This window comes from Bacillus rossius, assembly GCF_032445375.1.
Source record: "Bacillus rossius redtenbacheri isolate Brsri chromosome 9 unlocalized genomic scaffold, Brsri_v3 Brsri_v3_scf9_1, whole genome shotgun sequence".
NCBI classification, from domain to species: Eukaryota; Metazoa; Arthropoda; class Insecta; order Phasmatodea; family Bacillidae; genus Bacillus; species Bacillus rossius.
In genome coordinates, this window is record NW_026962012.1 from 20,708,269 (window position 1) to 20,734,211 (window position 25,943).

The 25,943-nt window shown below is 40.8% G+C and overlaps 1 protein-coding gene across 1 annotated transcript; it reads right to left on the bottom strand.

Moving 5' to 3' along the window:
- Window positions 1-8,410: 8,410 nt before the first annotated feature.
- Window positions 8,411-11,091, bottom strand: LOC134542658 (actin-related protein 2/3 complex subunit 3-like). The gene has a single exon (XM_063387075.1). It carries the CDS (start codon window positions 10,960-10,962, stop codon window positions 10,432-10,434), a length of 531 nt encoding a protein of 176 aa, XP_063243145.1. The 5' UTR covers window positions 10,963-11,091; the 3' UTR covers window positions 8,411-10,431.
- Between the last annotated feature and the right edge of the window lie 14,852 nt (window positions 11,092-25,943).

Here is a 25,943-nt window from a genome sequence, read left to right on the forward strand (position 1 = left end):
AAATCTCTGTGAAGTATCATTCTGTAGCAACTAAAACTTACTACTCCATTTTCTTCATTTTCCTCATTGTATAATTCATACATTTTTGATTCTGTAGGTTCTGTAGGTAGGTATTCTGTATCACCACTCACTCGCCGACATTAGTGTGATTTATACCTAGGAAACTTGTTGATGTATCCTTAATTTTTTGAATTTCAACTGGAGAAATTCGAGGCACACCTTTTCTTTGAGTTCCTCTCTTGTCAGTTACACAATCGGAGCGAATTTTGTTTAGTGATGTGTTGACTCGTTTTGTTGATACTTCCAAGGTATGAGTAAACATTTCTCTGCAGACATTCACTTTATCCAGTTCGTATTTTCTAGTGTATTGTCGTTTGTTAGATGACCTTTTTCTTTTAACATTTACCTCTTGAATATGTGCAGCAATGAAAGCAGTCTGGCAATCATAAGATCCTAAGTCCAAAAATTTCTCAAACATTTTTTTTTCTGGAATCAATATTTACATTGTCTTTGCATCGTTTGGGGCAGTTACAATTAAAATCATTGAATTTCTTGGGACTACAGTAAGTACCTTTAACTACAAAATGAGGTTTGTTGCTGTCTTTTAGTTTTTTCCGTGACTGAATTGTTTAACTTGCATGCTTTCGTTTTCTCCCCTTTTTAGGTCTACCTCCTTATTTTGAGTCGTTTGTCCATCTAACTTTTCAGGTACATTACTATTATATTCATTCTCTTCCTCTATGTCTTTGGTCTCTCTATGTTCACCTTCATTGCCTGAATCTAAATGTGGAGTGTAGTCTGGATCTTGAACACTATCATCCCAGTCTTCATCATCATTTGTATGATCCTTTTGACAATATACATCATGATCTTGTTATAAAAAAACACACAATAACTAATCTAATATTAACTTATAGAATTTTGTACCCTCAAGTATTTCAAAATCTACATTGAATTAAAAACAAATTGAATCCAACAGCTGTTTGATTTCACAATATTATTACTGTACAATCACCATAATATCACTTGGTTCTTTTTAAATCAAGAAAGAAAATACACATTAAACTTTCTTTAAACAGAACCAACCGCCAAATGTCACTTGGTTCAGTTTAAATAAAAGTAGAAAACCTCTATGCAAAATGGTTGTTGGTTCAAGTGCTCACAGATAGCAGCACAGCCTAGATATCACTTGGGTCTATTTTTTAAAAGAATTTAGTGTGTTTCATGCATTGTTATGGGTATATCTCAAAAATGTAAAAAATGGCGCTTGGTTCTTTTTATATAAAAGCCGTCCAGTTTAAGAAACTAAAAAACATGCTTTGATAAAAAAAACAGACTAAAAAGTAAAAATAAAGTTTAAAAAACTACAAAAACACACTTTAATAGAAAACCCAAATAAAATAAAAAGTATAGAATAATTTTCAGTAAATTTAAATTAAGAATAGTGTGACTATCAAAAAGAAATTATTTAATTGTAAAAATGTGTGGGGTGCTTTTTAAGATATTTCCATAATGACTTTACTTTTACCAAAATCTGTCAATAAAATATTATAATTGACATCAAGCACACCATGTGTTTTACAATAATTTTTTTTTTGTTAATCACACCAATCTTAATTTTAATTTATTGAAAATTATTTTATACTTTTTAGTTTGGTTTTCTATTAAAGCGTGTTTCTTTAGTTTTTTTTTTTAAATATTTACTTTTTAATTTTTAGTTTGGTTTTCTATCAAGCGTGTTTTTTTTTACTATTATTTATTTTTACTTTTTAGTTCAATTTATCATTAATGTTTGGTTTTTAATTTTAAACGATAATTTATTAAGTTCCCTCTGGAAACTTTATTTTATACGAGTACATGGTGCAAGACACTACCGTGTCTCTGGGTATAAAAAATCTCTAATCCTGAAGATCCTGATCAGGATAATGGGACAAACTGGTACTTTGTACAGAATGAAACTCGGTGGTGCTTTGTCGTCTCGAGCTAAACAGGGTCCGCTCCCGCGCCGACGAAGCTAAAACAATAAAACAAATACCTGGAACGCGGGAAAGACAACATCCGCCCGACCGACCACATCGTGTATCTTCGTGTATTGTCGGAAGCAAAAAAGAAAAGAGGGTCGCAGGTAAGTTGTGGCCACAGCGGGTGGTACCCCACCCCCTAAACCTCCCTTGCGAAAGTCCAAGCTCTCGCTCTGCCGGAGCGCGGAACTGCCGGTGGTGGGGAACAGATTTCAGGGTCGCGCATTCTTGAGGCAAACGCCGGAACTAAATATAAATATTTGAAATACTGTTTATAAGCAAACCATCTATCGAATGTACACAAATGTATATATATTCAATATCGTCGTAAAATTTCCTATAGCTGTATTTTAAAATAAAACCATTTTTTGATAATTAAGAAAATGAACAAATATAATATTTTTTTTAACTTATTAAAAACAGTTAAGCCGCTAACTTTTATTATGCAGACAATGTCTACTTGCTGTAGATAATTAATTTTATGTTTTCTGATGTTTCTAAGATGTGCTAAGAGTGCAGCAAAATGAACACTTTTTCCCATTGTATATCTGCTATGAGACCGAGCCTTAACATATTTTTATCTGCAAGTTTCATGGATGTGCACTCTAGACCGCACGTTAGCCAGCTGAGGTCAGAAGTGTCGCAAGGGCTAGGAGTGGCCAGTCCCGCCACACGGCAGGTTTGCCTTCGCTATGAGCTCACAACTTTTGCATCAGCATGTTAGCTGTACATGGATGAAGAAGTTAAATTGTGTTTTTACATCATTTAATATGTACTTGTACTGCCTGTTACAATTATACAAACACTCAGTGTTAATCTTTGTTCATTGGCATACGTTAGGACTTGAAGCTGTACAACTACAGTTTTGGAGTAGTCAAATTATCTGTGAAGTGACTTGTTTTTCGTCCATTTTAAAGTTACTTCTAATAATAAATGTTATTACGATTTATTAACGTGGGGAAAAACTACCGGGTTCGTATAGGGATAGCCCAATATTTGTTTATTGCACAGTTTTATTGACTGCTGATATTTACAACACTAATAAATAATGCCTACTAATCAATTACTCGCACTCAGTATCTCAAGTCCTTGCACCCCGCACACCTCGTCACACTCCGTCGCCGCCGTCGCACTTCCCTTCGCTCGGGATCCGCTCGGAACTCTGCTGGGGGAATAGAACCAACAAGCACAGCTGGGGCCAGCCGCGGTATCCTGCACCAAGCAGCGTCCATTCGCTGCGGCGGCCCGGGAATTCCCCAGGCTGCCCGGCGCCGAGGCAGGACGATGTGCGGGGAGCGGAGGGGGAGGGGGTAGCGACCACCCTCGCAATGCGGGCAGGCGCGCGTCCAGCCCGCGGTCTGGTCTTCACGTTCCTAACATTAACAATCAATATTTCCCATGGCATGTGTGTGTTGTCTCAAATACTTGAATAAAGATTCTTCCTTTCCCATTCCTCAAGCATCACCAACTGTCTGTAATTCTATTGACAACACTTGCTTTTCATTGTACTAGCTCGTAATTGAAAATGTGGGTTCAGCCAAAGAAATGAATTACTCCCCTTTATATTCTGCTGTGGCATACCCTTTTTAATAATTTGCCTTCATATTAAAGTTAATATATAGGCTGTGGAATTAAAAAAATATGTAGAGCCATCAGTGTTTATGAAACACATTGTGAACTCTCATTACCATTAGCCTTGAGTGTCAACCATTTAAAACGAAATGTGTTGCAAAACTAGAATGGATTGCAATGTAAAGACTTCTAGACCCTTCTTTAAAGAAACCAACGTGTGTTTCACAGAGCTAACAATGGATATAGTCGGGGCCGGATTCAGAGGTCTGGAGGCCTCGGGGGCAACAGGAGCGGAGGCCCCCTGGCCCCAAATTATTTTCCAAATAATATGAACAATTTTTTTCAGTCGAGTTTTTCAATAAATAATTTATTGTGAAAAGTAGATTCTCTTAGTATTTAAAAAACATACATAAATAGAATCGGAGACAAGAATTAATATGAAATTAAATTTTAGTGTTAATGAATATTTCTGTTAATATTTAACAATAATATAATCATGTATGTACAAAGTACTGTAGGTAAAGGTAAAACAGCGAAAAAAGAATATCAAAGGAAAAGATGTTTACTAGTGTTCACTTGTCGGAATTTGAAAGTCTCTATTGTGGGGGTTCTCTGTGGAGGCCCCGGGGCTTTCGCCCCGGTTGCCCTCCCCTAAATCCGGCCCTGGAGATAGTAAGTAATAAACAAAACTAATTAGATATTAAAATTAATTATGTGTGAAACAATTATGGTAGTTATATTTATTTGGCCTTAACAACAGTCAACAGCAAGGTCATAAAGCTCTACTTCTGTGGGTCCCGTGGGTACGTACATGCAGCACGAGAGAAGAAACAATCTGTAACTTCACACACACAATACCTGAAGGTCGACGTGCCACTTTCAAATGTACTTATGTTAAAAGAGTTGAGTATTAAATGATTGAAATACTTGCAAGACTTTTTTTTATCCTAAAAAATATATTAAAAAATTTATGTTAATTATTTTATGAAATCAGCGAGTCAATTATGCTGTTCAATGTATTAAACATTTGTAAATAATAAGTAGAGAAATTATTGAAATTAATTATAAGGAAATAGTAGGTCTATTAATTGTGATTTTGGCCTCACTATTTACTCTGGTTTTCATAGCCCTCCCCACTTTCTAATACCAAGAATCCAGTTAAAATTGAAAAAAACATTCCATTGTAGAATAATTAAGCCTCATTGTATTTGTTTCAATACAAAGAAAAAATATATGTGGGGTGAGAATGATCAGCAGGGGTGAGATTGATCATATGACACATTTGTAAACATCTCCATATAAATACTTAATCTTTAACATGGGAATTTTTTGGCTCCTATGTTGGTTATACTGATTGCATGATACACAGTATATTATGAACACAACTGGTTGATATGATGATGATGACTTGCAGGAGCAGATGAATTATATAAGTAATTAAATGTTTTTCTTCTGTATCTGTAAACTTTTGACTAGGAAAGGAAATACTGACATCATATTTTATTCAAATAGTTAAAGATGTTTAGGTTGATCATTTGTGATGTAAATAAAACTTATTAAAAACTTTTATCATTAACCTAAATTATTAAACATGCACAATTATTACCTGGGGTTAGATTGATCACCCTAAAGATATACTATCTAGCTTTCGGAATGTGTACATAAGGTGTGTATTTGTTGTGATTTTATTTACCAGTACAAAGGGTTTAATTTTTTCCCCCTACTTTTTAGGTTATGATAGTGCACTGAGAAATGTGTAAACATTTGGTGGTTAACTGTCAAATCTGAGTAGGCCATACAGTCTCCTGAACAACAAAATGGGAAGGATTTACATCAGTAAACCAGGGAGTCGGACCTACGGAAATTTTAGCGAACAGCAAATTGAAGATGCCTTGAAAGATGTGGTAGATAATGGACTATCTTTACGCAAAGCGGCAAAGAGGCACAACATATCGTACGGAACTTTGAATAACAAGTATCATGGCAAATGTATTAAAAAAACCGGTGGCCAACCTGTGTTCTCAGAAAAAGAAGAGACAGTTATTATTTCAAGTGTTTTGAAGTGTTCTGACTTGGGATACCCTCTCACATCAACAGACCTTTGAATGTTCGTGAAAAGTCACCTCGACAAATGTGGCCGTAATATTTCCAAATTCAAAAACAATTTACCAGGAGAAGAGTGGGTAAGAAGCTTGCTACGAAGAAACAAGAATGTTGCTGCCAAACGATCGGCAACAAACATTACTACTTCTAGATCCAGTGTAACACCAGACACCTTAAAAAAGTACTTTGGACATTTGGAAGAAACTGTTAATGACATACCAGAAAGCAATATATTCAACTATGATGAATCTAATGTGACCGATAATCCCGGAAAGAAGCTTTGTATTTATCGCCGGGGAACTAAATACCCGGAAAAAGTTTGTAACCACTCCAAATCATCGACTTCCATAATGATGTGTGGCTCGGCTTCTTGAGTTCTGCTCCCACCTTATGTCATATACAAGTCTGAGAATATGTGGAACACCTGGACACACAATGGTCCAAAAGGAGCACCTTGCTGTGACAAGCCATGTTGCTCATTAGGCGCTAGGTACAAAAGAACAGTGCATGGTTGGATAGACATGTCTACATTCAATGACTGGTTTTCCTTAACATTCCTACCACATGCTAGGCGGCTTGAAGGGAAAAAAGTGTTAATGGGAGACAACTTGGCATCACATTTCAACCCAGATGTCATAAGGCTGTGTGAAGAAAACAATATTTCATTTGTTTGCATACCTCCAAACTCAACAAGCATTTGCCAGCCACTGGATGTAGCATTTTTCAGGCCTTTTAAGGAAGCATGGAGAAAAACCCTTACTGCATGGAAATTGTGCAATCAGAGGAAAAGTGGCATTCCAAAAGATGAGCTTCCAGCGCTCTTACGCGACACACTTTTACACATGAACGCAGTGCCCCCCAAGAAAGGAGACCTGGAAGGTAGTGCTATTAAGAGGAACTTGATGGCTGGATTTAAGGCATGTGGCATTGTTCCCCTTAATGCACAAAAAGTGCTAGACAAACTTCCAGGTGGAGAATCTGAAGTGACTGTTGAAGGTATAAATGATTCACTAGTACAATTTCTTAGCAATCAAAGATATGGTTCTACAACTGCAAAATCTTGTCGAGGAAGAAAACGTGTGCGCGTTGAGCCAGGACGAAGTATTACGCATGCAAGTGCAATAAATGAATGTGGTACTGGTAGTACTAGTGACAGCAGTCCAAATGTTTCTACAGCATTGCCGAGTAGTGAAAGCAATGAAAGTGACGGTGACGATCATGAATGCTCATTAGAATATGAGAAGCCAACAACGGACAATGTTAAAGGTGGGCAGTACATTTTAGCAAGATTTCTGGGTGGCAACAGGAAAAAAACTGAGTTTCGATATGTGTGTATAGTTGAAGAAGTGATGGATGATGGGAATGTAGGTGTGATAAGAATGAAGTCAATGGAAGAGTCTAAGAAAAGTTTCAAAGTTGTTGACAATGATGTTTCTGTAATTAAGTTCAAAGAGATTCTTGCAGTTCTTCCAAATCCAATAATCTAAATGATTGGTGAGCGCATTAAATGCATTTTTAAAGCAAGTATTGATGTCAAAGAACGATGATGTATTCATCTACTTTTCTGTACTAAGACACTTAACCTTACGTAGTTCATATAGTTGTCAGTGTTTGTGAAATGTTTATTTGAAACTCTTGTCTGTCTTTCTTTCTAGGTATTTAACTAAGACATTGAAGAGTTCAATGAATATATTTTTAAGTTCACATATTAAAATCAGTGTAGCAAATATATGTACTCCGGTGGACTGATGTATACGACTTAAGCTATTACTCTTTATGCAATTAATGTTATAGTTATCTACCTTTTTCAAGTGTTAAGTAGGTGCCCAAAGTGTGTTTGAAATGTCATAAAATTTATTGGGTTTTATTTGTTTATGACATAATGTTAATAGGGAGACATTATAAAACAACATTAAGGTTTATCTAATTATTTACTAAGAATCCGTTCCATTTATCTAATCAGTCTCAGACCAATGATCAATCTCAAACCAGTGATCAAACTCACCCCAAGGTATATAAATACCTATAACTCAAAAACCACCTGATGGATTTATCTGGGGGTTAGATTGTTCATTATTGAAGCAAAGCCTAGCAGCACTGTCATTTAAACAAGGTGTGATCAATCTCACCCCAGATGTAGGTGTGAGATTGATCACCTCCATTTCTTAAATTTTCGTGCCTTAAATTATTTTTAGCAAAATTTGTTTCATACAAAATGTTCCCCTTGTAAAGCTGTATCTAATGAAGGAATGTGCATCTTAAAACAATAAATACTTATTTATCAAATGGCAATTAAATATATGATCAGATTGATCAATCTCACCCCACTTTACGGTATATAAACATTTTATTTCCCAGATACACAAATTTTCTCTCTGCTCATCATTTCTGTTTTACATGAAAGAATCATGACAGGCTAAATTTGCCACAGCAGTAGTTTAAGATAATGGATCAATTAGAAGAAATATTTGTTTATATTAGTATTTGATTGCAGCTGAAAGAAGCTCATGATCAGAACCAAGTGGGATAAAGAGATAAAAAATATTTTTATCAGCAACTAGAATAAATTCAAGGTTTTTGCCAAATGAGGCATTGAAATATTATTCATGACTTTTTACCTGTAAATATTTATTTGAAAGGTAGGTTTGCTACAGATTTTACATGGCACTCACCATACTGTAGATTCTTAAAAAAAATGAGTGATGTTTCAACTATTTAGGTGTACCAAACTGGTTACAAATATTTATTTATCACATTTAAAATAATAGTTATTTGTTTTAATGCAATTAGTAAACATTTTAAACAACAAAAATTGTAAATATCTATACACAATTCTTCATTTCGTGTACTAACCTACTTGGATTTGTTAGACGATATGGGTTGTCAGTAATGATACCTACTTTTATTGCTGAACAGTTCAAGCCGAAACCTTTGTTTTTATGACAGTCAAACAAATACTGTTGTAGAATATAGCAAATTTATTTTAATTAGTTTAGTGTTTCAATACATCTCCTGCGTGCCACTAACCACACTGAGAACCGAGGAAAGGTGACTACAGGGTTGTCCATGAAGTAACACAACTGGCCACCACGTGGCGCTCCAGTGGGAGGGGTCCACGCTAAGCCACGGACCGGCAGCAGTCGCGTCCCAGGAACACGCCCGGCACACAAGCTGGTTCTGAGGTTTTCGTCACGGCAGAAAATGTCCAAAATGGAACATCCGCTGGAGCAGCATTACGAGATTAAATTTTGGTTTTGCCCAGGCGAAAGAGACGCTTGCCTCGGTTAAGGAGGCTTACAAAGACGACGCCTAGGTTTTCCAGTGATTGAGTTGAGTTCAAGAACGGACGGGAGACATTTGAAGACATGGAGCGATCTGGACGCATTTCACGAGTGTTTTGGACGAAAATGTGGCCAAGGTAAAATATCTCCTGGACTCTGTCATTTGAGTGTAAGATTAGTCACTGAACACATCAATATGTGCAAAAGAATGGTTCACAAAATTATTTCTGAAAATTTGAACATGCAGAAGATTTGTGCGAAATTGGTGCAAAAAGTGTTAAGTGATAAACAAAATGACGAGGAGCTGACATTTCCCGTAAGACAATGGAGCAGTTAGAAAGTGAACCGGACTTTTAGGACGATGTAATAACAGGCAACGAATCATGGGTGTTCCAGTGCGACCCTGAAACCAAGCGCCAAAGTTTGCAGTGGTTCACCTCGAACTCCTCACACCTCAAAAAAATGAGAATGTCAAAGTCTGAGGTAAACACTAAAGACAATGTTCACTGTCATTTTTGACAAGTGTGGGATGGTCCACAAAGAATTTGTATCTGCGGGACGCATCCTTGCGCACCTGCACCGAGCCATGTAAAGGAAACGACCGGAGATGGGGGATGGCTGGAAGCTTCACCACCACTTCGCTGCCTTCGTTGCGAGCGCCACCTGACCCGGACTGCTTCCTGTTCCTACAGCTCAGGAGAATCATGGAGATGTTCCCGCCATCCAACGGGCTGTCAGTCAGTGAAAGAGGTCACGGCAGCTGACTTCCAGCTTGGGAATCACGTTGGCAATGGTGTATCAACACCCAAGGTGACTATACTGTAGAATTTTAATATGAACCGATCACATCAATAAATTCTTTTTACCAGATCTAGTCTCGTTACTTTACGGACAAACCCTGTATTTGTGCATTGTGTTTTTTATGTTACCTTCATGTTTCAATCAGTTGTATGAATTTTTTTACAAAGGAAATAACTTTGTAAAGTACCTATTCTATTTTTATAATTATGCCAGGTAGTGATAATGACAGTGAAGGGTTGGTTAGGTTGAATCAGCAACATTAAAAATAATGTAATATCTTTAGCATGTATAAATTCTCGCATAATATTATTTTATATTACAATTGTAGTCTGGAAATTTGGTAGTTGTAGAGTGCTTTCACATGAAGAAAAATTGTGTAGATCACCAAAATAAGAAATTGGCAAATAACTACTGATGAAAAATTGATAAAACTGCTTTGAATAATTTTTACCACACAACTTCCCTGCCTGCACTGATCTCCTCACGTTCAAGTTTACTCAGAATCAGTTATAATTCAGCAACTCCTTTTTGCAGGATACTCAACCAACATTACTTGTAGATCCTCACAAACACATTTGCTGAATTTAAAAAAAAAACATAAGTAGCAGATGTGAAAGGTCCCAAGGAAGATCCGCCTGATGCAGTAGCATGCACTAGAAGCCGGGGCCCGACAGCGACTTGTCCATGAACTTCTTGCGCGCGAAGCAGATCCACCACTTGGAGGGCGCGCCGTCAGCGCAGTACACGCGCTCACACACGCGCGCACTCGTCTCCTGGCGGAGCTGCGCCAGGTACTGCCGCATCAGCTCCAGCTCCGCATCGCTACCCGCGCGCGCGTACACCGAGTTCAGCGGGAAGCCGGGGTCGCCCGGGAGGTCGAACCTGGAGATGGCCAGCGAGTACAGCTCCTGCGAGCCCTTGCTCTTGGTGGGACACTTGAGCAGCCTCTTCAGGCACTCGCTGATGTACAGCGTGATGTAGATCAGCACCCGGTCCGCGGGACTCTTGATCTCGTAGGTCCTGAAGAACACGTTCGCTTTGAAGTGATCCAGTGCTTCGTCGATTATATCGGCTTCTTTGGACACGGTCGGTGCGGGACCCCTGTACTGAGTTCTCAACGGAAGTATTGCCATGTTGCCGACAGTTTGGTTGAAGTTAAGGAAACTCGAATGATATGCGGGCATTTTGTAACCCAGTAACCTAATTAAATTATTACTCAAAGTGCAAATAACAACAATTCTGAACAGTTTTATAGCACTAACCTCACGTTCTAGTACGTAGACAATTGACTAACAATAATCAGTACACGCCCCTAACCAATGTTGCCAATCGTATTAGCTAAAAATACTTAGCAGAAATATTACAATTTTCAAAGAATGAAACTGGCTGATGATTATTAAAATTATATCATTTTTTAATGTGGCACGCCTAACGATAACATCATTCATGATCGTTAGAAAGCCATTAACAATTTTTTTTATGTTGATAGTGTCCTACAGCATGAAGCCCACGGCCATAGGGTCAGGTGTCCTTATTCGAAGCTTTATCATATCTAATCAATCAAATCTCTGTATGTAAATTAACACCCATGCCTTACCCGGGACTCGAACCCAGAACCCCTCGCACCGCAAGCCGGTGTACATCCGACTGCGCTACGGAGGTCGGCAGCCATTAACAAGACTATTCCTAACGAGAAACCTAACATTAACATCACGTTCTGTCCCTGCCCAAACACGCCCGAATATTCACCTTCGGCCAACCTTAGAATTTGTTTTATTTAGGCACAGGAAAAATGAATTCAAATATTAAAAGTGTTCGGTTAGGTTAGATTTAAAACACTTTAAAACACTATGGACGGTTAGTTAGGTTAGTATAGCTACATTAAAATAAACAGAGAATATAAATATATATAAATAAACCCAAGGTTGGCCGAAGGTGAACATTCGGGCGTGTTCGGGCAGAACCAGAAATTGATGTACATCTTGATCAGGGTAGCCCCTACGCCAGGTAAGTATACCAAAATGCGAATAGGTTTTAACTTAATTCACCTGTAACTTTATACACCGACAGTTCCTCTATATTTAACTAGTAGTATAGTAGTAGATATTAGAGATTTGTAAATTAGTAATAAGTCCTAGATACCGTAACCTGGGGTGAATGGGGACAAGAGGGTGAATAGGGACAGAAACTGGGAAAAACTATATTTATAATATATTTTTCTTAAACTAATGAGTATTAAATTTCTATATAGTAGACTACGTTAAAAAATTGTTTGTTTATCTAAAATAGCAAGTGCAATTGTATTCTGTAGCTTTTATTTCATGTTGGCAGCCCTAGTTAACAGCTGTTGAATTGGGAGGCCATATTGTGCCATCACAAATGTTGTTTGCTACAAGCTTATTTCAGCTTCTATGTTTTCTTGAAGTAAATGTCAGCTTTTAGTGTAGTCTGGTAAGTTTTTACACAAAAAATATTAAAGATCCTACTATTTTTAAAAAAATGATCAGTTGATTTTTATCAAGCTTGTAATTTCTTCATAAAAATGGGGTGAATGGGGACATAAAATCAACTTGTATACAAATCACAAAAATTTTGTTGTTACAGTTTGTTATTAGTCATATTATTAAATTGAATTTATTATAACTAACATTATTCAGTTCTATATTTTGTTTTGTAAGTTGTAATTTAGGACTTTACTTTCTTTTTCAGTGATTAAAATGCCTAGAAAATACAAAAGGGATCCTCGTTCAAAAGAGCATCGTCCTATAGACAGGAAAAAGGTGAATCTGGCAGTGCAAGCAGTTAAAATGGCATGACTATTAGGAAGGCTGAAGAAAAATTTGGAGTTTCAAAGTCTGCCCTGCATCGTTATTTGAAGCAGTTTAGAGACAATGAAGGTAAACATATTGATTTCAAGAGTAAACGTGGTCAGACTTTGCTCCCTTCAGATTTTGAGAAGGATATTGTTGAGTGCCTCCAAACGTGTGCTGGATGGGGATATCCTCTAAGTGAGTTCGACTTATGCTGTTTTGTCAAATACCACTCAGACAGAGAGGGCAAGACCATAGCAAAATTCAAAAACAACATGCCTGGCTATGAGTGGGCACTTCGCTTTTTAACTCGACACAAAACTGACCTCTCTCAAAGATTATGTCAAAACATTAAAAGGAGCAGAGAAGAAGTCTCACCTGTATCAATAAGTTCTTTGATGAACTAGAAGCGACTACAGATGGCATACGATCACATTTAATAATTAATTATGATGAGACAGTACTCTCTGACGACCCAGGCCGATGGAAACTCATTTTCAAAAGAGGCTGCAAGTACCCCGAACGAGTAATGAATCGGAGTAAAGCAAGTGTATCTGTCATGTTTGCTGCAACTGCTTCATGTTTGCTGCAACTGCTTCTGGGAAGATGTCTCCATATGTGATTTACAAGTCCACATATTTGTACGATTTGTGGAGTGAAGGTGGACCTCCTGGAACCTTTTACAATCGTAGTAAGTCCGGTTGGATGGATGGCAACTGCTTTCTTGACTGGTTCAAACGAGTTATCATCCCATACTGTCGTCGATTCGAAGGAAAGAAACTTCTCATAGGTGACAACTTAAGCTCAGACTTATCTCCTACAGTAGTCAGATTATGCGAGGAAAATTAAATCTTGTTTGTTTTCCTTCCTCCAAACTTGACACATCTGACACAGCCTTTGGATGTCAGTCTATTCAGGCCTCTCAAGATGAGCTGGAGAAAAGTTATAGAAGAAACTAAGGCCAAGGCTCAAGGAAAACACAAGCCATTTGATAAGAAATATTTCCCTTCCCTCCTGAAAAAGACCATGAATTTGATGGATAGGGAACTTGAACATAACATCCAGGCTGGATTTGCTAAGGCAGGCATTTTTCCTCTCAACAGGAAAAGGGTGCTCGACAAGCTACCTGCTTGACATAATAAGGATGAACAAAAAGAACAGACTGTAGACAGCAGCCTAACAGAATTCCTAAAAACTATGAGGTATGGAACTTCTGATGAAGAAGTAACAAGGGGCAGAAAAAAGAGACTAAATGTCCCTGCAGGGCGTAGTGTGACAGTTGCAGATTTAGAGGGATCTGATACAAATGATTCTGAATCAGAACATGTGATGTCAGAACATGATGAATTGGTTTTAAATAGACACGCATCCAGTGAATGTGAGATACCTAACGGCAAGGAAGGAGAAAAAGATCCAACAGAAGGGGACTGGGTAAAAGTCAGATTTGCATACGATCGGGGCATCAAGATTTTCATAGGAAGGATAGTGAAGAAATTTGAGACGGATGAGCACCGGTACATTGGAACATTTCTGCGGCAATCAACCAAGTGCTCAAACATACCTATTTGTTTTTCCCAATGTGCCAGATGAAAGTGACTTCTCAAAGAATGACATTTTAGCTGTCCTGAATGAACCAACTGTGCGCAGGGGACATTACTCATTCACTCCAAATCCACTTTCGACTTGAACTCAGTGTAAATTTGAGAGCAGTTTCATGATTCTTATAATTATTGACATGTGTTCCAAATATTATTAGTGTGCATTGATCATTGCTATAACGATTTTTTAAGCAGAACAATATTGTCAACATTTCATTAGGAGCCTCCTTTCATTAAATAAAATAGAAAATACCATGTAAAATTAAATAATTACTATTTCCTTATTTGGTAGTACAAATGTAAATGTCTGCTTGATGCTTTGTAAATTATGTCCCTATATACCCCAGTGATTTAAAAATAGGGACTACCATTAATGATACACTATTGTCCCTATTAACCCCGACATTGGGGTGAATAGGGACACCAATAAAAAAAATTAATATATGTTAAATGACCGCAGGTATCAAACTTTAATAACAGGCTATGAATAGCTTAAGGGGAGTGCAAGAAGGAAAAAAAACTGTCTGTTCACAAAAAAATTACATTTAAAAGTTACTTGTAAAAACAATTAAAAACTGTCCCTATTCACCCCAGTTTACGGTACTAAGTAAAAGTCATTAAAATATATATTTCTAAAATAAAAATTAAAAAAAATAAAAATAAAATATTTTTAGTTCTTATTTTAGTTTTATCTTAAGCACTGCACGTCCATCCCTGAGTTGGGTGTATGCATATTTCGTAACGAAATGCCTAGTTTGTAAGTCATTTATCTGTTTTCGTCTTGGTTTCATAGTTTTTTAGGTGCTGACTGGCGGCGGAGTGAGTGGTCAGTGCAACCACTCACCACCAGGGGCGCTTGCGTCCCTGGTCACTAAATCCAGTACTGGACAATTATTAAAGCGGACCACGAGTCCAAGTGCCCAACCCCCGCATGGTAGACTCTTTTCTACTCTGTCCAACACTTCATCCAGACCATCCTCTGTCTCCTGTAAATTCCTACACGTAATGCATGCCAATTTGCATCCCGCATGAATGTGCCCAGGGTTTTCCCTGTGTCTATGCAGGTTTTACCTTGGCCCAACCTATCTCTAGTTATAGTCTAGATTTAAGAGTGAAGGGAGTTAGTCATGGCACCAATCGCTGCCATGGTTGGCCAATCCCCTCCTAGCACACGATGCATGCGACCCTCTTCCTGCATGGCTAATCCCAGCATGACTAGGCGTATAGGCTTCGGCCTGAGACGCACCTAGGCCCCTCCCTAACCCGGACCCCTCCAAAATACACTTAGTTTTAGTTAGGTTAGGAAAAAAAATGTACATCTTAGGCTTCCCCATTCTTAACACCATGTTAACAAGTCGGGAAGCCTAAGATGTACATCAAGTTCTAGGTCTGCCCGAACATGCCCGAATATTCACCTTCGGCCAACCTTGTTGCAAATGCAGATGGTAGGATCGAACATAGAGAGTACTGCATGCAGGGAAAAAAAGGGATATGACTTGTATAGAGGCTTTTTGGACAACTGTGTCGGGTCGATGTTATCGAACCAGAATCAACCATCGGCGAACTTAATTGACTGGGATGCATCAAAAAACTCGGTAGTGCCACCAGTCGTGTATGATGTACAGGTTGCCACAGGGGCCAAGTACATAGTGCTGCCAGAGTTCAGCAGGCTCGTGCACAAGGACCCACGTAGGTTTTGCAGTAGTATAAGAGGTGCATGGCACATTGCAGTGTGCCAGTAGAGAAGTGGTTGCAATGCTCAGAGACAAGTTGCATGGTTGAGCTCATGAGTAGTGGACCCTGTGGGGGAGTTACAACATGCAGTGGTCGGAGTTCACTTCGCATCTCATGCAGCACTTTGATGATAGCCGGGCAGTCCTGAAATGCAAGTCCTGCTTCTATCGTGAGGCCCAGATTCGGTGGAGAAAATCGTGGCAGGCAAGTTGCAGCTTTATCATTGCATAGCCCCAGGGGAAGTGACCCAACAAGAGTTGCTGGATGTCACTGCATTGGTGCTTGGAGAATTTAAACCCATCCTCAGGACATATGGCAACAGGACTGTTGAAGAATATGTGCGACAAGCCGCAACCACAGATGTCAACATGCAATGCCTTCTGGGATGCCCGACACTCACAACCACTCCTGGATGAGAGCCGAGACATGAATGCGGGCGCTCGCACTTCCAGATGGAGATGCAACACCCGAACATTCAAAGCAAATGGCAGCACAGAGGATCAAAGGCCCATCATGTGAGAGATGCCAGATCGCTGCCTCAGTGTGATGGAACACTGGCAATAGGAGTGATGGAGGCTGACCTATACAGTGCCACCTTGGATTCTCGCCGGGCATGTACCATTGACATCAGGACTGCCCAAAACAACACCACCACCACCAAGAATAACACCTGGTGGGAAAGGGGCAGCTGGGGGTTAAGGACCAACAGTTCTGCCCCTCGCACCACCTAACCCTCTTCCCCAAGCCACAGACTAAACACACCTGACACTGCGACAGCTTACCACACCAGACGACTGGCTTCAGGTCCATGTCACCCTGAACAGGAGACATACAGCCACTTTGGTAGACACAAATGTGAGCAATGTATTTGTAGCCCAACACTTTTTACTGTCAGCAGACGTCACACCAAGAAACTGAGTACTGCTCCTGGCTATGAGCATCACAGTCGGGGCAACAATCAGAGACACCATCATAACTGTGAGTGTGAGGGAGCTGGGTACCCATATTGCAGCATTTGTTGTAGAGGGACTCAGGGAGAACCTGGTACTCAGGCGACCTTGGTTAGTGGAGCACGACACAGCGATGGCACCAGCCTCGAGGCTAGTGAATGTTGACCAACATGAGAACCTGGCAGTATATGCACTAAGTAGAGCATCACATTCCCCGAGGTTAGAATACTTGGACAATTATGTACCCCTAAAATATCAGGAGCCATTCAGGCGGTTATTAAGGAAAGCGCAGAGTGTCTTTGTCACTGCTGACCCACTCAGGTGCACAATGGTGACAGAACACCGAATTCCTACTAACCATGACCGAGCAGTGTATGAGGCCCCTGGGGATATGGTTTCTGTGAGCAAAGGGATATATGCGAGCAGGTCCACAAAATATTGTGAGATGGTGTCATTTAACATTATAACAATGCATATAAGTCGTCCATTATCCTATCTGCCAAGAAGGATGGAAGCATGCATTTCTGTGAGGACTTCCATCCCCTGAAAAGTGTTACAGTCAGAACCCCACCACCGCAGATATGTGTGGTCTTGGCAAGCCTGGGCAATGAATGGGTGATTATGACCCATAACTTACATTTGGGCTATTGGCAGGTGACCATCCACCCAAGTGACAGAGAGAAGACCACATTCACTTTGCCCGATGGTAGACACTTTCAGTTCTGTGCCATGCCCTTCGAACTCAAATGTGCGCCGACCACATTTAAAACTATGATGACCCACGTACTGGAAGGGTACATTGGCCAGTTCGTGAAAGCCTAACTCGATGACATAATCGTGTACTTCGAGACTAGGGAGGATCATGTGTGGCACCTGACCCTGTTCCTTGAGCATTCTAGACACACCACCTGAACTGCACCACTCAAAAGTGCCCCACTGGATGGAGAGGGGTGCAGTTCTTGGGACTTGCAATGGATGCTGAGGGTAATCGTTTGCACCCGATGCACCAGGCGAAAATTGCAGGAGCAGAACCACTTAGAATACACAGCAATTTCAGAAGTTCTTGGGACTCGCCAACTGGCTACGGAACTATACCTCGCAATTCTCAACGCTCACTGCCCCCCAGACAGATCCATTATCACCCACAAAGTGGTACCACTGGAACCTGACTATACGTGAAACGCTGGAAAGCTTGAAGGTAGCTTTTACCTGATGCCACACTCTGTCGCAAATAAACACAGAAAGAGTGTTGTATGTCCAGACAGGCATGAACACTGAGGGGGTGGGCACGGTGTGCTGGAAATTAGGTATTTCGGAACATTTTTAAAATTTTTATTATAATTTTAAATTTTTTTTGGAAATTTTTTTTTTCATATAAATTGATTACAAAGGGGTGATTTACACTTTGTTAGGCTGGTGTACTCTACTTAGTTAAACTTTGCTGCAGTGGCCCGAGGCACCTTCTCACAGGGGCAAATCTGATCTTTTGCAAGTCTAAAGACGACGTTAGCAGCTCGGATGACATTTCTCCCGCTTGCAGTCACACCCGGGGCCTGTACAATTAATTCCCTGCATGACTAAATTTGCATACAACAGCTCAGGACGAGTTGTTACCACTTCTTAGAGACCAGCTTAGAGCAGCTCTTCCCGTCATGCATACGTCTTAGGTTCACTCATAGAAAGTCACGTTAGGGCGCGTTTTCCCATGCCGAGTGGTGTCGCTTAGTCCCCCCTCTTACCCCGCCCCCTAGCGACTGTCATTGACAGTTCATGAACCCAGTTGGGCGAGTGGCCTGGGTCAAGGCCGTTCAGCCTCCAGAGCTGCGGTGCGATTTGGAGACACCCACGACATCTAACGAGCTCCTTTTGAACTAAGCACCTCGTGGCTGACCAGAGAAAGGCCACCAGTGCTCCCTGTGCGCCTGAGATGAGTACTTCCATTCCCCCTCTCAGTTAGGCTGCCAGAGCGCAGCACTGGCTACAGCATAAGAACACAGGCTTCACCATCTCGACCTGGCTAGAGTCGATAGGCGGTTGTTTTCGGAGTGTCTATCTAGATAGCGCAGTGATCGCGCGAAGTTCGAGTTAACCACTCGAGTTGTGTTTTGTTCTCGCCCCGCCCCTTCGGGCATCTTCGGGTACCTTCGGTAACCCTCCCCCCCCCCCCCATAACCCATGTTCCTGGCCGGAACCCTGTTTTCAATTAAGACACTTTCCGCGCGCCCCAACACTACTGCGCGCGACCTCTTTCTGGCTGGTATATGGTAATCGTCGACGTGGATTCCGGCGGAGATCATTGCATTATGTAGTCAACATGCTACAAGGGATGAGATCCCTATATTAGATTATATTATATAGCCAGCCAGTAGTAAAAATTAGAGTTATTTCTTGTACTTCTTCTTCTATGTAAATGAAATTATGAAATTATTATTATTCTACCGCGTCGGGATTTGGCAAGCTTAGACGCGGCATCATCCTCCCTACTTTGGTGAGTGTTTTTTCTTCTTCTTCGCTAAATCCCCCCCACACCCTTTTAGGCCTTTTGTGCCAATGTTTTTCGGGACTGTCTGCAAACAGGTCTTATTCGCAAGAATGGATTTCTGTTGCAGGCAGGGTCCAAGAATCCAAGAATCCAAGTAACAGGAAGAGATTCTCCTAGAGCCAGCCCCGGAGCTCTGGTTGTTTTTCTCGGGAGTCTTCCCAGCGCTGTTTCCTGCGATGGCCTAGGGACTACTGCCCTGGTCCTCTAAGGCCTATTGCCACCTTTTTGATCCATCACCTACCAAATTGTCAACGATTCGTGATTAAAAACAAGCTTAAAAGTGTCAGTTTACAGACAGTTAGGAAGATGTGAACTTAAGCAACAGGAACTTACAAATTTATATATATCAAGAAGAAATAATTTTATTGTTTTGTTTGGTTAATGTCTTATGATTGGACCAAAAACTAATTTCACTGATAGCTTGTCTTTACACATTCATAAAATTAATATAATATATTTAATGTAATAATTTTTGTTAACATGTAATACGGTTTTAGGGCCCGTCTGTAGTTTATATATATATATATATATATATATATATATATATATATATATATATATATATATTGACGTCCCTCGGCTTCTGGTCCCCGTTTTCCCGTTGAAATAAATGTCCTGTTATGCCCGTACTGCCCTCGTCGGAGAGGTGTGGGTCCAGGCCAACGTGGCCGGGACCGGGAAAGGCGGGACCTGGAGGGAGAGTGAAGTGATTGCGAGGAATGTTGGTAGGTTGTCGCAAGCAGAACACGGCATTAACGAATTTCACGAGCCGTCTTTTATTATCGCTTATAAAGTCCTGCCGCAGCCTGGCGGAACCGTCGCGGAACAAATGCCCTACCACGGCGACACGGACTCCCTGATAACGGGGCGGTTCTCAAATACGTTTCGGCGCGAATCGTAAAGTTTATTAATGCTAAGCTGACCCAGTGAGAGAGGGCCCGAAGACGGAGCGCTGTACATACGCGGCCCGTTACGTAATGTTCCGTGGACGGCGAAAAGTTCAGAGACTCGTAGCACCACGTTCGCGTTGTAGAAACTGCCCGCTAGACACGTCTCCCGATGACTCGTAAGTTAACAATGCTAAGCTGATTCGCGGTGGCAGCTCAGCTGCCGTGACAAACTGCGGGCTGAGCGAACGTTCAATCCCGAGCGCAACGTGCGCGGCTCGCGGAGCAACGAACACGTCTGTCTCCGCTCGAGACCAGGACGCGACTGCCTCTCCCCGCTCGCCCGCGGGCCGGCGCCCGCGGGTGGCGGGGAGGGAGGGGAAATCGGCCGGCGTGGGAGAAAGCTCCGTCCCGCGGCGCGCCAGGCTGCGATTACATACTACGGCGAAACCCTTCAGAACAGTTATTGAATTATTTACAAAGACATACACGAGACATTAATGAATAAATAAGTTATTTACATTTAAGACCCTTGATCGTTTGCAAATATATATACACAGACATAACCCTCACTGGCATGCTAGGGCGCACGCGGGTGCGTCCCTGGCCGTCGCACTCCACTGGGGACACACAGGGAGGACGTTGACGAGGCATAACGGCCTGAGGGAGCCGAGGAGACACTTGGGTCGACGTCAATATATATATATATATATATATATATATATATATATATATATATATGTGTGTGTGTGTGTGTATGTGTGTGTGATATGTCCATTGAGTACTATTATGAAATTTAATCTTAAACAGGAAAATAAAATTCTAAGGAATAAACCAAGATGCCTATAAACATGTTTGTATTGTCTCTTTAATAAATAACGATCCTAATTCCCACTCCTGTTTTAAAGGAAAATATAAATTAGTTTGTCTGGTCTCGTTGCTCCCACTGATGGTATATTTGCTTGGTCTTTTTTGCTCACACACATCCAGTTCTAAATCAGCCACTTGGGCAATTATATTTTATATTGTAGCATGAGTGTCAGTTACAAAGTGATAGCAGAGCGTGGTTTAGTTCGCATATACGCGACAGTTATGTCTATGTGCATATCTTGGTGATTATTAAAAAAAAATCAAATTTTTAATTTTCACTAGTTTTGGTCTATCAGTAACCTTATTGTATCAAGAATTGTAAGATGTCTCTGATGCACAGATTTTGCTTTGAAGTATAAAGTTATATTCTAGTCCGTATTAGAGGCCTTCCAGTGAGGCCGTAACTCAGCGCATGACCCTGAACCGTGCCGGCCGCCCCCCTATTTGTGGAGCATATCACGATGTACGTGCCTGCGTGCTCGTGTGACCTCTACCTCCCTGTTCGCTTCGACCGTTCCCCAAGAGTTGTAATTCACAGCCGAAGTAACTTCGCCACGCAAACAGTAGCCTGTCTCAAAGAAATTGATTTTCTCTTTCGCTCGCCCCAAAATCCTTTTGGCACTCCAGCTGTGTTATTTACACTTGGGAAAGCCAGTGTCGTCCTCACGTGACTCTTGTTCCGTCTTGTGTGGAGGGCGACTATCTTATCTCTCCCCCCTCACTATATTTCTGCATGGCGTAGCCTGTCGGCCCGCGCCACGTGATTAGAAGTACGTCGAGCATACCCCGGTGCCAACAGGCGTCCATTTATTCTTTTCACACAATAATAATACATACAGGGATATGTTACCACTACAAATATTTATATTTATATATTTTTTCTAGCTGAATGCTATTTAAAAAACATTTATGTGCTTTCTCAGTCAAAAGGCACATACTCCCGCCGTATATAGGTATTGGCAGAACAACGAATTAAATGTAAGACATAGTGTAAGTGTTAAATTCTAAGTTAGTCTTAAGAGGTTCTGTGTGCATTAATTTTAAGTGTCGATGGATTAGATTTTGTCTAAGTGTTTTCGTTGGTTATCCACAAACATTAACGTAGCAAAATGTTCGCACCCGAGCTTTTGCTTAAGGACGAAGTCCAATACGAGTTAATGCTTCGAAACATTTCTGACTCTGGGGACGCTCAAGCTCTTAGACGTCGTCTTAGGGTGGCTATACAAGATGCCATCCCAATGTCTGCCCGAAACCTTGATATCGATTGTTTGAACGATTTCAATGTCACTTGTTTAAAGTTCCAAGAAATTGTCCAGGCCACACAGGACATAGAAAATGAACAAAGTTAGGCCAACATTTCTAGGTACCTAACAAGATTCGCTCATGTCACATGCAGGTTCAATAACCTAAGTACCTTATCCAAAGGAAAATTGAATGGTATCTACCAGCGTTAAATCGAAAAAAGTCTTCAACATGCACCCAGCCTTATGGATAAGATAAGAGATAAAGCTACAGTTCTCGACAATACCCGGCAAGATTTAGACCAGATTTCTCGAACCCAAGCCCTCGGGATAGATCCCGGAGCCATTTCCAAAGGGGAAATCCCTGATTAACCACCTGAGCCTGTCCCGACTGAAGTGCAGTACCTAGAGGTTACAGACAGAGTATTGCCGGACATTTCATTACCAGTTCATCCCACCTTCCGGCCACTCAGTGAGCATCCCGCTCTCTCCATCGTCCCAACGAACACCCACACAGCGACGGTCATACCCCCTGACCAGCAGGCTGCTGCCCAGCTGCTATTCACAGCTGCCCCTAACCAGTCGACAACCACTCAGCATGTCACTAGTGTGACATTTTCGCAGCCATTTTTAGAGGCCAGCAACTACCCAGTCAACCACAGTTTGAGCAGTATGTATTGGCCTTCCACAACCACAAATCTACCTTTCAACCCATACCAACAGATCACATCGGTTTTGCCCTCCTGGCAAACCACCCTGCTGCAACCCGCGACTCATGTTCCACACCAGCTGACCACACCCCAAGTCACACCCTCCCTCTCAACCCAGCCACTGTTTACCACCCCCCGGCTCAACCAACTCTGACCTCGCAAACCCACTAGCCAGCCACAGCACAATCCACTCAAATACCAACCAGTAGCCCGGAAACAAGCTACAGTTTTTACTCTAAAATTCCACACCCCATTGAAAGATTGCTATCAGGTCTACCGGAAACAAATGGTTTTAACCCAAAGAAATTAATCGAATTTTTGAGACATTTACTCAAATAACACGTTAAGGGTGGTATACATGACAAACAGCTTTTCGAGAAAAATTTTCCCTTAACACAGCCACCTTTGAGTGAGCGCACTATGTTTGCCATTCAAAATAACCTCTCCTTTGACCAGTATCATGCCGACATTTTAGATTTTTTTATTCCAGCGCGGCTACTTTTAGACATACGTTTAGAATGGTATAATAATTTGCAGCAACGCAACGAACCCCTCAAAAGTTACATTTCTGATGTCAAAGAAGCGATGACTGTTCTTAGACTAGGTGTTTCAGAACACGAGGTTGTCAGTACGATCCTGGATGGTCTCAGCCCAGAAGAACACTCTAGATCAGTGTTTCAGACCCGCCCGCAGACTTTTGCGCAATTGGATAAGCTGTGCATACACTCCACAAATGTTGAATTTGCTGATTTTCAGAGAAATTGGCTAGGATATTTTAGCAGTTACCAAAAACGCAGAACTACCGTCGAACCCAGGATGTTCCATAAACCACAACCATCACACCAACAACAAAAACATCAGGGCAGTACCTATTTAGCTTCCAAACCTAAGTCTACCGAGGCACAAGCATTGTTTTGTAATTTCTGCAAGAGGCCAGGACATAATATGGAACAGTGCCGAGACAAAAATAAGCGACAAGAAAATTACAATCATCCAAAAAACATGTAAGGCGGTGGCCTAAAAAATTAACTTCGAGTCCACCGAAAATACTCTCACAAGAAATTTTTCCGACATTGTCGACATGCGGCCAGAGATGGTAAACAATAAATCACAACAAAAGAACAGTTCTAATTTAAATCCACCCAGAACTCACAAGGAAGATAAGGGCAAACACAAAAACTAAAAACATAACATTGAAACAGGGGGAAACAAACAGATCAAAACAAACACAGAGAAGATCTTACTGAGATTCACACATGTAAAACATGCGTTACCCCCACTAACACTGGCAAGAGAAAATGTCACAACATTTTTGGTTGTCTTCCTACTGTATTACCCTACAAAAACCTTGATTGGCAAACATGAATTACCAGGTACAATTGACACTGGATCAGTGCGAAGTTTCATTTCTGGCAAATTATTTCGTACATTAAGACAGAGCAAGTTGATCCTGAAAACTGAAGCCACCGATTTACATTGTGTCACGGCATCTGAACAGCCCTTAAATGTGAACACTGCAGTAGTAATTAAAATCCAAATTTATCTATATTCATGGTGTTTTCCGTTTTAAGTGTTGGAAGAACTGGCTACAGACCTTATTTATGGCTCTGATTTCATCGCCAAAACGGGTTTAATTATAGACCTTCAGGACAGAAATTTTATCTTTAAGTTCTACAAAAACATTCGTATTCCTTTTGGAGTGCCAGAGAAAATGAATTTGGGACTTACCAACAAGTGTCTAGCCACAGCAGAAGATGAATGTGTGACTGGCTTAGATCATCTCAACCCACAGGAAAAGGCCGCAATTAGAGACTTATGCAGTAGTTTCCCTGAATTTCTTACCAGTAAATTAGGGCGAACACATCTAATTGAGTACGAGATTCAGTTGATAGATAAGAATCTGGTTAAATCACACCCATATCAGTTGTTAGGACCTAAGATGGAAATAATGCGAAACCATGTTTAGAATCTCTTGGATAAACAGATCATCGAACCCTCTACCTCACCATACAGTTCCCCAGCCTTTCTGGTGCCTAAAGGCAAAGATCAGCAACACTGCGTGGTGGATTTCAGAAAAGTTAATCAGCACATATCCATAGAAAGAACTCCTTTACCCGACATCAATGCGGCATTTCATTGGTTTAGTAAAGCCAAGTATTTTAGTGTTTTCGATTTGAACTCAGCCTATCACCAAATTCCCTTGGCTAAGGATTCAAAACATATTACAGCCTTCTGTGTTCCCTGGAACTTATATCAGTACACAGTAGTATCATTTGGATTGGCCACCGGCGCACAAGTCCTCACTCGACTCCTGGACCAATTATTAGGCGATCTCAAATTTAAATCAGTATACAATTTATTATCTGGACGATGTAGTCGTTTTTCAGAATCCTTTGAGGAACACACAAAACATTAGGCAGAAGTGCTACTCAGATTGCACAAGGCAGCACTTACAGTAAACACAAAAAAGGTTAAATTTGCAGTCCAAGAGCTTTCTTTTTTAGGTCACTTAGTTTCAAACAAAGGCGTGACGATAGATCCTTCTCGCACTCAGGCCATACGCGATTTTCAACCACCAAAAACCCCAAGGGCATAGCCCGCTTCATTGGCATGGCCAATTTTTATTCGAAGTACATTCCTCACAACGCAGAGAAGGCTGCACCACTTAACTCACTGCGTAAGAAAAACTCACCTTTTGTTTGGGTCCAGAACAGGAAAAATCCTTTCAAGTTTTAAAACAGGCGCTAGCCAGCTCCCCTGTCCTCCGCATGTTTGGATTTCGCAAACCCTTTTATTTTGCAAACAGATGCATCTAGTGTCGCT

Bases quoted from the DNA above. Each gene is read 5' to 3' on its own strand.
- LOC134542658 (XM_063387075.1), bottom strand. From the start codon at position 10,962: ATGCCCGCATATCATTCGAGTTTCCTTAACTTCAACCAAACTGTCGGC.